Source organism: Scophthalmus maximus, chromosome 13, assembly GCF_022379125.1.
Source record: "Scophthalmus maximus strain ysfricsl-2021 chromosome 13, ASM2237912v1, whole genome shotgun sequence".
NCBI classification, from domain to species: domain Eukaryota; kingdom Metazoa; phylum Chordata; class Actinopteri; order Pleuronectiformes; family Scophthalmidae; genus Scophthalmus; species Scophthalmus maximus.
In genome coordinates, this window is record NC_061527.1 from 5,330,754 (window position 1) to 5,345,162 (window position 14,409).

The 14,409-nt window shown below is 40.7% G+C and overlaps 1 protein-coding gene across 1 annotated transcript in view; it reads left to right on the forward strand.

Moving 5' to 3' along the window:
- LOC118318097 (collagen alpha-1(XXIV) chain) overlaps positions 1-14,409 on the forward strand; it is a 78,925-nt gene that overhangs the window by 25,734 nt on the left and 38,782 nt on the right. Inside the window, exons 8-19 of the mRNA XM_035647431.2 lie at positions 389-433; positions 1,354-1,407; positions 2,469-2,513; positions 3,993-4,046; positions 4,567-4,611; positions 5,507-5,560; positions 5,886-5,930; positions 10,619-10,672; positions 11,229-11,273; positions 11,631-11,684; positions 12,123-12,176; positions 13,176-13,229. Of these exons, the coding sequence (XP_035503324.1) occupies positions 389-433; positions 1,354-1,407; positions 2,469-2,513; positions 3,993-4,046; positions 4,567-4,611; positions 5,507-5,560; positions 5,886-5,930; positions 10,619-10,672; positions 11,229-11,273; positions 11,631-11,684; positions 12,123-12,176; positions 13,176-13,229 (603 nt within the window). The remainder of the gene's footprint in view (positions 1-388; positions 434-1,353; positions 1,408-2,468; positions 2,514-3,992; positions 4,047-4,566; positions 4,612-5,506; positions 5,561-5,885; positions 5,931-10,618; positions 10,673-11,228; positions 11,274-11,630; positions 11,685-12,122; positions 12,177-13,175; positions 13,230-14,409) is intronic.

Here is a 14,409-nt window from a genome sequence, read left to right on the forward strand (position 1 = left end):
TCTTGACAATCACTCGATGGATTGCCATGACATCTGGTGCACACGTTCATTTGCTCCTCAGCATACTGTGTAAATTATAACCACTTTGGCAATTCTTTGACTTTTCATGAAGTGCCATCATCGCGTCAAAAAGCTTAATGTAACCCATACTTGACCCTAATGTCATCCCCATCAGTTGTAAACTGTGTGTTATGCTACATTACCATGTGAGCTCCCTAAACTTAGCTGGTGAGCATGGTAAACACACCTACAAAACATCCAATATGTTAACATGCTGATTTTAGGATTAAACACAAAGAATCGCTGTGACTCTTTGTGTTGTTGTTCATTTCTTTGGTGTTTTTTGTTAAGATACACTGAAAATACATTGTTTTATTTCCTTTTCAAGGGTCCTAAAGGTTATCAAGGCCCACTCGGATTGCAAGGCGAACAAGTAAGTAGTAATGCGTATTTGTGTGTGTAAACCAAAACACATTAAATTAACAGCCGTTCACATTAGCACAAATGGGACAAATAACCTGTCCTTAAGAGTTGAGGATACAGTAATGGCACTGATGCTTGTGTTCTGTGTCACAGTCTTCATACATACACAAACAGGATTATAGGACAAAAGACCCTCCCTGGGGCACATGGTTAATTCACAACCTTTTAATTGCACAAAAAAGACCAACATTTCGACACAAGTCTGTTTTCATAATGATAGGCTGTGACAAGTGTGCGTCACCTGGCAGTTAGATCAGTCGTGTAGCTGTCCCCTCTCATCAGCTGTTCCTTTCATCCTTCATTTTACCCCCCCCCCCCCCCTTCTCTCCGATGGGAAAAAAAACTTCTTCACCTTATCAAAAAAATGCTAACGGCTAATGAGGCCCAATCGCACGTGTCCACATCAGAAGGCAGGGGATTATGGAAGGAGGAAAATGTTTACAACTTAAATGTCTGTTACACTCCCATTTTCATTTGTTACCAACAACTTGTTGGCAACAACAAAGTGTTTCCAAAACTGTTAAAACATTTTTTAAGTGCGATAAGTAAATGTAATTATTATTGCAAACAATGATTGTTTTACATTTTTTTGCGGGATAAAAACATGGGCTCAATGTTGAAAGTGCGAGGTATCATTTTTACAGTTCACTGAATGAACAGTAGAGTGAGTCGGTGAGGGAGGGGTGGGTTGGAGGTTCGAAGGGTTGCAGAAAGCTAGAGTTAATAGACAGGGTTGTCTGGAACGAACAGTGCTTGTTTTATTCCTCAGTTTGCAATGTTGGTAGAGGACTGTGTTTCTCCTCTTTCACTTTATCCATCCATCTAATCTCCCCATACTCACAGTTCACTCCCTCTCCCTCTGTGCTGCAGGGCATACCAGGACCTCCCGGGGAAGCAGGGGCTGCAGGTTACCCTGGCAGGCAGGTGCAGTGAAAAATACAAAAATATGCTTCCTGTTCCTCCCATCGATCCCGCTGAGATTCTCCCCTTGCTTTCTCTGAGAACTCCGCAGAGAATGCAATAATGATAGCTGCATGATTCACACTGCGTTTCTGATTTTGGATTATTAAGTGCCCATATTATGCTCTTCAGTTTTTACCTTTTCTTTAGTGAGTCATTTCGATTTTTTGTGCATGTTAAAGGGTTGCTTAGTCCGATGTCTTCGACAAACCAAGTCCTCCTTTCCTGCAGAGAACTCTTCTCCTGAAAAGCCTAAAACCCCTTTTTTACATTTCTACATTCATCTCTTTTTTTTATCGTAAAGCATTTATGTGACTAAGTTACATGCCCGCCTCCAAACAGTTTTACTGTTACATGGAGAGATTATGCAACAAAATAAAAACTCAGCATTGTAAACGTCCTGATCCAGCCTTGTTTGCGAAAGCTGGTTCATCTTGATACGTCTCTCTCATGACTTTCAATATCCGACTCAGGCTCCCATTGGTACTCTAGAACCAACACTACTGTTACTGTGGCTTATGCAATGTTAACAGCTGACCAGGAAGCCTCTGTGTAAAGGGAACTAAATGTCAACTAGCGGTCGACCAATCACAAAAGAGTGAAACAGAGAGAGGACGAAAATAGGGTGTTACAGCAATGTATGGTGTGAGACAAATAATGTGTATTTTGAACATTACAGCATGCAAATCTATTGTAGTTGACCCCCAAATGCAAATAACGAACCTGTAAAAGACCAAAATATGGGCACTTTGAGTGTTAAACAATTGCCATTGTATTGAAAATACTTTATTTTTTTTCTTCATGTGTGCTGTTTGTGGCATGGACAAGGAAATATTACATTCAACCTATATTGTAAAAACTTGTTTTCTTCTAGCTGTCAATCAGGCCTGCTATGTCTCTTATCAGGCTGTTGTCAGATTGTCAAGTGTGATGTGTATAGGTTTTTTCCTCACCGTGTGACAACATTGAGAGCGCGTGTGCTATGATAATAAGTCCTCCTCACCAGAGTCTTTGCTTTGTTGCAGGGCTCAGCTGGGCCACAAGGTAACCCAGGGCCTAAAGGTGTCCGCGTAAGTACAAGTAGCTCTCCGCTCTCACTCTTCTCTCTTTTTGTGAGCAGTGTTGTTGGATTGAACACTTCATTTCCTTAAAGGATTAGGACAATGTCAGGCCTTCAACCTTGCTCCAGAGAGACTGCTCGGGATCTGGGTAGAGTTTCTGTCGTGCTATATTGACAGCGACATGCTGCCTGATGGGAGAACCCTTTTGGGGTCTCGTCCGGGTTGCTTGGTTGTCTCTATAAAGGCTGACTGTTTCTTCTTACTATGGTCCATTCCTCATCAAGCAGGAATGCCCCCCAAAAACAGGAGAGCAGAGGAGAAGTGGATGGAAGACAAACAGATGGGAGTATGAAAGCAGAGGGAATGCGGTCAAATAAGCCAGTGAGAGAAGGGACTTAAATGGAGCGGTGCAGCTCATAGAAAGAAGATAGCTGGGATTACTATGTCAGACTGAGGCAGGCACCTTTAAAAAAGAGCCACAAAGACGGACAGGGCAAAAAAGAGAGGGTGGGACGGGATTGAGCAAACGACTCATACATACTGTGCCAACTGTGTCTAATACCAACTGATGGAGACCAATCATGAAACAGTGTGTTAATCTTTAGAAAAAGGCAACTACTCTCAACTTTCCCATCTGATGTTATGCTGGCTGTAATAGCTATATTTTGGATGTATATTAATCTGAAATTATAATGACACAACTTGGAATTATATCATTCTGATATAAAGGAAGATCCACTTTTTTTTTCTTCACGTACTAGACGGAAGATCCTACTTCCCACCTGTGAAGTCGGAATTATGAGAATGTCATGTTCAAGTGCTTTGTTGTCGGGACAAATTAATTAAACAAAATAAAAAATTGTCACAAAAGGAGCACAACGCTAGCAGACTATAGTCCATTCGTTATGGATGGAACAATAAATAGCATTGGTCTATATCAAGTTGAGTGTACATAGATTGCATATTTTTATGTTGTGGTTGGTATAGCTTAGTGGGTTACACCGCTGACTTTGATACAGAAGGTTGGTGTTCCATTCCAGGTCATCCTAGTGTGGGCCCATTCATGACTCTTAATGCTACCTGCCTCGATGATTGCCAGTACTTGTTGCACTGTTAAAATGAAAAAATTTAAAAGTACCATCATTACTGAATCTGTCCTCTTCTCCGCCATTTTGAAAGGTTCTGGTCACCCCAAGGCGTGTATCAAAATCATTTTAGAGTTTCCCACGTATTTACCATAATTCCGATACCACATGAAGGCAGCATATGGATAGCAATGTTTCATTTGCTCAGTGTGACCCAAAGACCTAAATGTTCATACTTCTACTTACCAAACTGCAGCGTTCATCACATCTACATGATTTGAGAAACCAGCCTGAAAAACAAATGATTCACACACGACTTTACTTTTGCTTCTCGTCCAAATGAAATACAGTATCGCACTGATGAGGCAATGTTGTGATATTTCAACATATCGTTAATTTGCAGGGTTTCATTGGGCTTCCTGGTGTTGCTGGTCCTCCAGGGCTGGAGGGGGAGAGAGTGAGTGATGCTTGTCTATATTACTCCCACACCTTTTGTATCATAATTGCAGTGTTCAAGGTATTTTCATTCATAATCACATTTTTATTTATCTCTAATAAATCCACGTCTTTTCATTTTTTTCTCCTTCCTTGTCCGTGACCTGTCATATATTTATTAAACAACTGTCTCAGGTTTGGTGCCAACTTACTTGGATTCTTGTTGGTTTTAGCTCTTATCTCCTTATTGCAGTCACCTCTTTACTAGTATATCTAAATTATAGCAAAAATATAGATTCCAGACTCAAGAAAACCTTGACTCTGTTAGTGCTGAAGCTGCACATCAGCTCGGCTTGTGCCAAGGGAAGTATTAATTTAATGTGATGAAACGATTTTTGAATCCTTGCACACTTGCTACTCTTTTATAACCTGGAAAAATCTCTTAACTTTAGCAGTGTAGTGGTTCAAATCTGTTTTTATGTCACTTTTCCCGGTGGCAGCATCTTGTGATGTCCCTGATTCATCCACTTTTTTTCTTCTAGGGCATTCCCGGTCCTGTTGGCAAAGCTGGCCGCAAAGGAAGACACGTAATAATGAATCAATTGTGATTAATGCAATAGTTTGTAGCTGCTCCTTAAGACAAACATATTTATATATTTTCATCTGTCATTATGAGCAGCCATCTGCAGATTGTAAAAACCTATGGAATGCTATCCATCGCAAAATTAATGTCCTCTTGAAATAGCTGTAGTTGATTTCCAGAATAGCCCTCCGGACATCAAAAGGAGATCAATTTGTGTGCTGCATCTGTTTTAAATGTGCAACAGCAGCATGACACTAAGGGCCAAATGGTTAAATGGTGCAGAGAGAGAAAAGACAAGAGGAATAACTTTCTTAGAGGCTTCAACATGACTAAAGATGTGGCCAATCCCATTGGAAATGTTGGTATGTGTTTTGGCACAGGTCCTGCACTGGTGGCACTGGGGGAAAAAAAAAAAGTGATGTCAGATTAAGCTAGAGACCGATGGAATGTCTAGGTTGGGCTTTCACACTGTGAAAAGTTAATGTTCGAAAAACAAGCCTCAGCTTCTCTGTGTAAAAGTTGCCAAATGGGCAGGCAGCCCAGTGTTTGTTTAATCTGAATCTGGAACACTAAGTGATGTCTGGCTAACTGGATCAAAGTCTGTGGCCCAAGGGCTGTTGTTGGTCAGCCCCACAGGCTCACCACACACTGGCTAAGCTCTCTTCCCTAAGTGAGAATTGTTGTCTCGATGAAAATTTGATCTCGATCAACAACTTGAGGAAGCTGCATCCTACGCGCTACATGTTCTATAGGCAGAAAATGTAGATACAGTTACATGAAAGTATAAAAAACAATATGAGCTACTGTTCATTCACCTACATCTGCTGAAGTTGAGGGTATAACTGTAAGTGGTTGCCCCTGACTTTCTTGAATTGATTGTGGATGTAAATCCCTTGCAGGGTGTGGTGGGTGATGTGGGCGAGAGGGGGCCTCCTGGTCCTGATGGCAATGAGGTGAGAACTTTTGTCCTTGTGGTGGTGTCCTTATACTTTTCATGCCTGCTGTTTCACTTTTCTCTCCTCCATCTCCAACGTCCTGGGTCTCCCTGCATGTCACATGTCCTCTCGTCATAAAACAAACAACTTTATCGTTAGGTCTCATAATATTCTGCTGTGGATTGTACAGATGGAGAAACATATATATAGCCTGACATTACTCAGGAGGACGGCCATAGTTACACTTACAGTATTTCTCCAAAGTGGCCTTAAGGATGAGGAATGTGTGATACTGTAAGTGTCCTGTCCTGTGTACTTAGGATGTTGCTGTGATGTTTCACAGGGGCCTGTTGGTGGGACGGGCATCAGCGGCTTTCCTGGTCTCAGGGTGAGTGTCAGTTTTGCAGTGTTTATCATTTCTGTTCATGTTTAGAATTTCCCATGCCTAATAGCCACTTTGTTTAATCCGTCAAACACAGTATCACTTGGCTCACAGTTCTCTGTCGCTCCTCGTACTTGATTTCAAGATCGCTTGTCTGTCCGTCTTTCGTTCCGCTCGTCTGTCTGTAGTCATTAGATTGCGGTTTGGATGACGGATAGCAGGATGCGCCTGTGTTGCTACATGAGGGATGACTGTGAATTTTCATGCCAGCTATTTCTGCTCACAGTTAAGCCAAGGTTTTTGTGTGTTTGACGGCAGTATTGTATTTCCGCACTTGTGATTATTGCCACTGCTGAATATCTTGTGCATGTTTTGGTTTGGCTGTTGGTGATAATCCACAGGGAAACAAAGGAAAACAATAAAGATAGGGGGGATTCAGATATTTTGCTCCAAAAGGCACAGCAGTCTGAAAAAAAAAGGTTCAAAAAAGTTTTGAAAATACAGCTGATATGTTAAAAGAAAGTGGAAGAATCCAATTACAAGTTGGGCAGATGTCCTGCATGCACACGTTCAGAGAGTAGAGCTTGGACATTACAGTGTTGCAGCAAAACCACATGTCACTTGTGTCATGATCCATCAGGTTATTTTTCTATAATAGCAAAGTTTATTTTTGAAATAGCAACTTACACAGACCAGGTCACAAAGTGCTTTACAAGAATACAAAGGCAAACAATGATAAAAATGAAACAATGAAAGACACAGACAATAGGAAATTGTGGAAAACTGCACAAGGGCCAGTTTGAATAAGTGAGTTTTGAGCTAATTATTATCTAAGTAAGATTACTAGTAGCAAAGTTGACAAATCCAGTTTTCTTTTCTAATCTGCCTTAGTCTCTGACGGAAGCAACCGGTGACTCCCCCATGTACAAACAATGGGTTTAAATAAAGATATTGACATTTGGACAGCTTTGGACAGCAAAACAGATACTGTAGGTAAAAACAGATGAAGACTGCTCTACAGCTTGAAAGATCATTAAATCTCCAAACAAACCAGACATTGAATCAAGGTAAGAAAGACCTTTCTTCTGCAACAGTCACTCCATGACTGCATCATTGGCTCTGATCACAGTCTCACACATGGACATTCGACAGGTAGTGAAAAAAGGGCTGTCATAAATCTTTCAGTGGCTTTTCTATTCATTCAGTATGTGCAGTTTTAAAAAACCCGCTCATTGTCACAAGCCTAATTGAGACCACAATGTCTTTTTGCTGTTTAATTTGCAGTTGTTAAAAAGTCTGAGTTCAAAAAAAAAATAAGGCCTCTAAAACAACCCCCTGTTGATGTTAGAAAAAAAAAAGGTTCAGGACGACTTTCCTGTTCCATCAATTCAAGCTTTCATTTCCACCGGTGCACTGTCCTCGAAGCTCAGGGATTTATCGAGGTGTTCGAAGGGTCACCGGGTGGCACCACACACATCTGGAAGGCGGTTCTCTTAACCTTCACCTCCGCTACTGGCTGTAAGTCAACTTTACTGCTGACACGGTCAGACATGAAACATGCAGACACTATATTTAAGTTTTTTAACTCAAACAAGGTTATTATCACAGAGATGGTTACACGTGTAGGGCTATGAAACAAAACCCATAATAATTCTTCCACTACATCTATGTGTATCAGGATTTGAACCACTGGTGACGTTCACACAAAACTTTACTTCTGATTCTCTGAAACAGGTAGACACATGAAATGAAAACCATTTGTGAGCTTAAGGGGGGGTTATTGTAAATCATTGCCTTTGCCTTGGAAACTGGAGGATAATGCTGGAAACAACAAGCGCATTTGTCTATTTTTTATCCTGTTATTTTTGCATTTGGGCAAAAGCAGTGATTTACAATAAAACCCAGCAGGTTCAGCTCTCAAGTGGTTTCCCTGCTATGTTTTTATCCTCCTTCAAAGACTAAGGAATAGAGATGTAAGTGACCCTGTTTCAGCATTTCATCAGGTCAGTCTTCAACTCTGGTGACATCGTCTCTTAGGCTATATGTTTACGCCTGGTTTTCACATTACTCTAGAGTTTTTGAGCCTTTAAAAACTGAGCCCTATCTTCGTTTATCAAATGTCAGGGGTGTATTTTAGTATGGATGGGCAGAAGCTCTGAAGATATTTTGGAAACTATGATGCAACTACCCTCATTTACTTCCTTCCGTGGTCTTATCAGTCGTGAGTCAACACCCAGCGTGAAGACTGCAAAGTGCTCAGAGCGAAGCCCCTTGATGTGAAGGACTCTTGGTGGCGTCATGGGTTTGCTTGTGACCGCAAGGCGCCAGTGGTGCAGTGTCTGGTTCGAATCCAGCTCCATGTTGGTACCTGTAGCAGAAAAACCCAATCTCTCTGCAGATGGTGACCCCCCCCTCCTGACTTCTAATGAGATGAAAGCAAAGGGTTATTATGCTGTGGAAAACCCAAAGTGGCTAATTCGCAGTAACATGAAGATGCTGGAGTATGTGTTTGCAGATTTTGTGTTACTTGTAGTACAAGTACAAAATTATATTCTTAACCCTCAAAACCCTTCCCCCAAAAAGAGGCACGTCAGTTAATTATGAGTAATTCAGGTTAAACTGATGGCCAATTGTCTTAGGAGTAATCAAGAGAGACAGAAAATACTTCCACCTTCTTAATCCAGTCTTTGATGTAATTTACATTCAGATAGTTTTCCAGCTCACTGATTTTGACAGTGGATCTTTAATTTGACATGTAAAACTCATTTTCACTTCAGTGTCAATCACACCCTCGTGGCTTTAGTTGAAAGGCACGTTACACAACGTTAGACCTTCCGTGAAGTAATCAGAAAGGGAGCAGCGAGTGGTCTTTCTGGTATTCACTTGATGTCTTTGCCAGTGTGTGACTGAATAAAAAACAAAAAGGTGAGATGGAGAATAAAACAGTTAGGAATTTTAAAGGGTGTGTGAGTGTGAATGTGTGTGTGATTCTGCTTTACTACTATATATAAACAGTATATCTATCATGAACTATACTTGAACCAGTTTTTGATCATTTCTGCATGTGGTGAGGTCCTGCCTGCACTAATTGATAGTAAATAATAGGAGTAAAACTTGCAGCATTAATAATGTACAAGTTAAAGGATGGGATTTAATATCTTGTATGATACAGTGGAGGCTGAAGCGTTTTATGTTCGATTGGATTTCCTGAGGCTGCAGCTGTATCCAATGCAACAATCCTGTTTTTGTCAGGTCTTAAATCACTTGCCATCCCTTATACTGGGATGACAATGTTTTTGGATGATCTATTAACACCGGAGAGTCAGGCTACACCTTGAGGGTGCTTTAAGGAAAGACTGTGTGGGATGTCGATGTATCAGATCACTTCCCTCTCAACGTCAACTCGTACACTGAGTGAGGCTAGAGTTTAATTTCTGCATATGAAAGTTTGCCAAGTGCTTGAGTGATGTCAGTTCTGTCATCAGACGTAGTACTCGTGGCTCTGTGTACACATCTGTGTAGCCGCCAAATTTGTGTGTGAGTTTTTCTTAATTTGATGCATTTGAAAAGAGACATTACAAAGCCAGCCTATCAAACTTGGGCAGCTTGCGCTTATATCCACAATGCCTACTGGAAATTAGCTTGCTATGTTTTTACAGCCTATTAGATAGGCTTGATCTCTGTCTGCACTGCAACGTTTCCTAATAATTGATGTTTTCACTGCGGCTTAATTTGCTCGACACCAGTAAAGAAATGAAATCAATCAAAACACTAACTTCTTGTGTCTATTCGCCTATTCATTCATTTTTTTGTGCCACACTAAATATCCATGGTACAGTCTAACACTAATGAAATCCGTTATAGCCACCATAGGAACAGTGGTTATGTAACCTTTAAAACAAGCGACAGCTTAACCCTGAATGTGCACGTGGGTGTGCGCGTCACCAGTGGGTTCTGGTACTTAAAACAAATGAAACTACAGCCCTGTGTGTTTGTCCTGCTGCAGTACTACAGAGGAACTACAACATCAAACGCCGGCCTTACAGTATCCAGATTGTATCTTAGCCTAAACCACATGTCCTTGATGACGTTACATGAAGCAATGTTCTCTCGCTTTCCTCCCATTTACACTTTTGTGCGTGTTGGGGGGAAAACATGACAGTTTGATTGTTTTTCTGGCAGAAGATGGTACTTTTCAGTTTATCGCCCCTTTTTTGCTGAGAAGTGAGATAAGAAGTTCGATTTGTTTTCACTGTTTTAGCATATTGCGCAAGTAAGACCCAGCTCCTGCCTGTCCTGGAGCAAATTCTGACAAAGATGTTTCTTCCTTACTCCTTTGTTCTTTAAGCCTTCCCATACCAGAGAGAAGAAGAATTGTCTAACATAAAAATGTTTACCACACTATCAAAGGAATCTGTGCCTATATACAGAGTAGAGGAATAAGTACAAAGGCTGCATTAATGTATTCAAAGGTCCAAAAACTCTGCTGCTACTTTCATTGTTATGACTGCCATAAAGAGATTGGAAACATTTAGAGTGAGGAATGCCTTTCGGCATCAGACAACAACTTTATGCCCGTATCGTTCGTGCGTGCGTGCGTGCGTGCGTGCGTGCGTGCGTGCGTGCGTGCGTGCGTGCGTGTGTTTGTCTTCGTGATGCATAAATTCCAGTGAGCACTTCATCTTTTTCCACAGGGGGACCTGGGGCCTGAGGGACCACGAGGGCTGCCTGGTATGGGTGGACCTCAGGTAGGCTACACATTGTACTGTACTGTTGGTTTTCAAATTCATTGGAATCTGTAAAGTATACATGGAACAGCATTCTTCCAAAGGACATTCCCTCATTTCCTGGTTTGCTGTTGGCGGTGGGGAGCACTCTAAAACATCCCCACAAAATCTCCCATGCCAAGAGGATTATGACATCACATAAAAGCTCAATAGAATCCATCCGAAAGACTATCAGGACCCTTTAAAGGACAACTAATACCTCCAATAAGACCCTTAGCAAACACATAATGGACCTGCAGAATCTCTGCCATGCACACTACAACCTCGTAACACCCCCCTGGACCTTCTAAAGGACCGTAGAACTTTGTCATAGACCAACAAGTCTTCCAAAACTTTTGCCACAATGTCAGCTTTTATCATTCATCAGGCTCCATCTCCTTGTCCTAAATTAATTTGCAGAGTCCTGCTTCGAAGATAATGATGTAATTGAAGCCACTGATTGAATTTCCCCTTTTTTATTCTATTACGCTCTCACTCTCTCTTACTTTTCCTCCCTCCTTTCCTCTGTCGGTGGCAGGGCCCAGCAGGACAAGCCGGCCTGCCTGGATTGAAAGGTGATAAGGTGATCTAAATATTTATATTATTGCAGTGTATCTTTGTGTAATGTGTCACTAGCCCAACTCATATAATCAGACATATTTCTTAAAAGCCTTTGACATTTTGATGACAGCCACCATACAAACTAAAACTCTGTATCATGATACAGACAGAGTTCATCAGCAGTTTTTTTATGATATTCAAACCCATGAGGAATTTTTGATAGCAGCTTGTTTTAACAGCTTACAAGTGTTACTACTTAACGTACATGTTTCATATAGTCTACACTACTGAAAGTGTGTGTTTTATCTAAGGTTGTATTGTGATCAACTCTGGCAAGTTTGTGTTGTGTTATATCTCTGTATAATACTGTGAAATTCAGGGTGAAGTGGGACCAAGGGGCGAACCGGGAGAGATGGGTTACCAAGGTGATAAGGTAAGTCTCCTGTCACACAAACATAAGGAAAACAGATGCACACCATGTGAACATTATTTTGCGTTAGGAGTTAGATTAATTCTCACACCAATCACTTATGATTTCACTTGGTAAAGTGCCACAATACCTAAGAATTGTTTCCTTCTGCTATGAAAATAATGGAGAATAGCAGAATATATAAAGGAACATTTGTTTTCACTAAATCAGGGAAACATTAACATTTCCACAAGTCAGAGGGACAATTCTCTGTGTGTCTGAATAAATGCAGATGTCGATTCATTAATCACTAGAGGTCACCACGTAATGCTCGTCCCATGTGAATATGGGTACATGTGTATTTAGACACTGACTAATTCATATGGTAATTGATGCTAACAAACACACACACAAAGGGTGTGTAAGACTTATTTGAGAATGTTGTGCGTTATGTGTTTTCAGGGTTCTGCTGGTGCACCTGGTCCCACCGGGCCAAAAGGGAAACAAGGACCATCGGTATGTTCGTGTGAGTGTGTATGTGTCTGTGCAGCTTTTATAGACAAATCCAAGTAAACAGTGTACCACAATGAGATCTGGAGTCCATTTGTGTCAGCTTGCAAACCGAGTCGCTCCAGTCACGTTCACATCGGCTTTATTCTGCACTTGTTGGGTCGTGAGCTCCAACAAGGGAAGAAAGAAGTCTGAATAAGTGTTTTTAAACAGCTATTTGTCTGTGGAAACAAAACAAATGTGAAACACTAAAAACTCCCCCTCTGAATGCATCATAAACACGTCCAGATGGTCTAGTTTTTAGAACACTTGGTTCGTATACAACAACAACATCAGCAGTTGCTGTAGTTCAAGTTACCACAGAATAGCCATGTTGTTTTCCCAGTGTGATGTTAAGAAGAAGAAAATGATTTACTGTACTGGTGTGTGCATGACGAGCCACAACAAAAGCACTGACACACATCGCCTGTACGCTCACAATGGTGAGGAATCCTCCAAAAACGTCCAGATCTGGTCCCTCCCAGAAGTTAATCACCTGTTATCATGGCCGAAACCTATCTTTGAAAAAAAATTTCAGGCCACATTGTCTATAACATTTTGAGTAATCCTTCTAACAGACAAACAGACAGAAAAGACCAAACCACTCACATAACCTCGTTGGCGGAGGTAAAAATCTTATCCCAGGATTTGCAAAGGCAGCAACACAATATGCAAACACTTGATACAGTGTAGACAAAGCAAGCATCATTAAGTGTCTGATAACATACATAAGTCCTCATGCAATGCACCCTTATGTATATAACAACTGTTTAGTGTGTTTGTTCAACATCTGTCTGTGTAATTAATCTTCACATAGAGGCACGAAATGGCATTCTTCAGTCTTACATTTTTACTTCATGATGAAAACATTAGTAGAAAGTTTGAGGATTTGGTGTAGAACAATTAGAAAGAAGGAAACAATAATCAAATTAGTTTTTTTCTCCACGTGTCTTTTTTTACAAACAGGGTAAAACTGGTGAGATTGGAGCACAAGGGCTACCTGGGCCCCCAGGACCAGAGGTGAGAGGACATACTGTACATATGAGTTTTTATATTCAACACATCCTTGATTGACATCTAGATTGGAGGATAATAAAGGAGAACAAGAAAGTATTACTTTACGGTTTGTGTTGTACAAACCATAAAGCAAAGCAAAGATGTACAGTGAGCCAGCCAAAACACAGATGCAGCTATAAAACCTAGTCATCCTGCTGTGTCTTCACTCTCCCATCAGAGGGTGGGTGTGTAATGTGGTGGGCACAGAGCCATGGCTGGGCCTCTTTTTTATAAATGCTCCCACTCCAGGTTATGATCACATAAGGACATAAGAGAGATATGGACTTTGTTGTGAGAGTTTAAGTAGCTGAAAAATGCAGCTAATTCATTGTACTACACATCTGTGGTTTTGGAAGACGGGGGATGACTTTTTATAACTGAGAACGAACATATAAAACATTGTATGCTTGCAGCTATAATGGACTGCATATGGACAGTCAAGAACAATATACTCATAACACAGGAATCACAATTGTATTTTTTTTAATGTGTCTCTGATCATCAAAATTCTACTTTAATCTTAAAGCCCCAGTGTGTAATTTTTGTAATTTTCTGGCGGCAATGGACCGTTTTGTGCAACAACCGTATTCAACACGGCCTAGCAAACATGGTGACTCACCGGAGGTCCGGTCCACCTCATGTAACTATATTTAACTCATTCAAAGTTGACGAAAAAACATAGATTCTTTGTTGCAGACGTATATGAAGACATAGTTATAAACAATTTATAGACAATATATTCAATTTCCTTGAATAAGTTCTTCTAAATATTACACAGTGAAGCTTTAAATACACCATTGTGCGATCCTGAGGTCTCATATTTTAGCTATTGTAATGAGATGGTTCTCAGAACGTCAAATCCAGTCAGTATGTATGTACAGTCAGTATTTATTCCATCCAACATTGTACTTTTTTCTGTGGTGGTTTGTAACAATCATTGCAGCCTACGGGGGATTCCAGTGCGGCTTTAAACTTTTAGTCCTGTGGAAATATCGATGGTTGAATTTCACAGTATTTCGTGTTGTATCACAATAAGTAACTTAAGAAAGGACAGTGAATGGAAATTTCCCTCAGGGTTCAACGGCATATAGCTCAATTGTTCATACAGAATTTGATTGTGGGCAATGGAGACGGCAATCAAGTT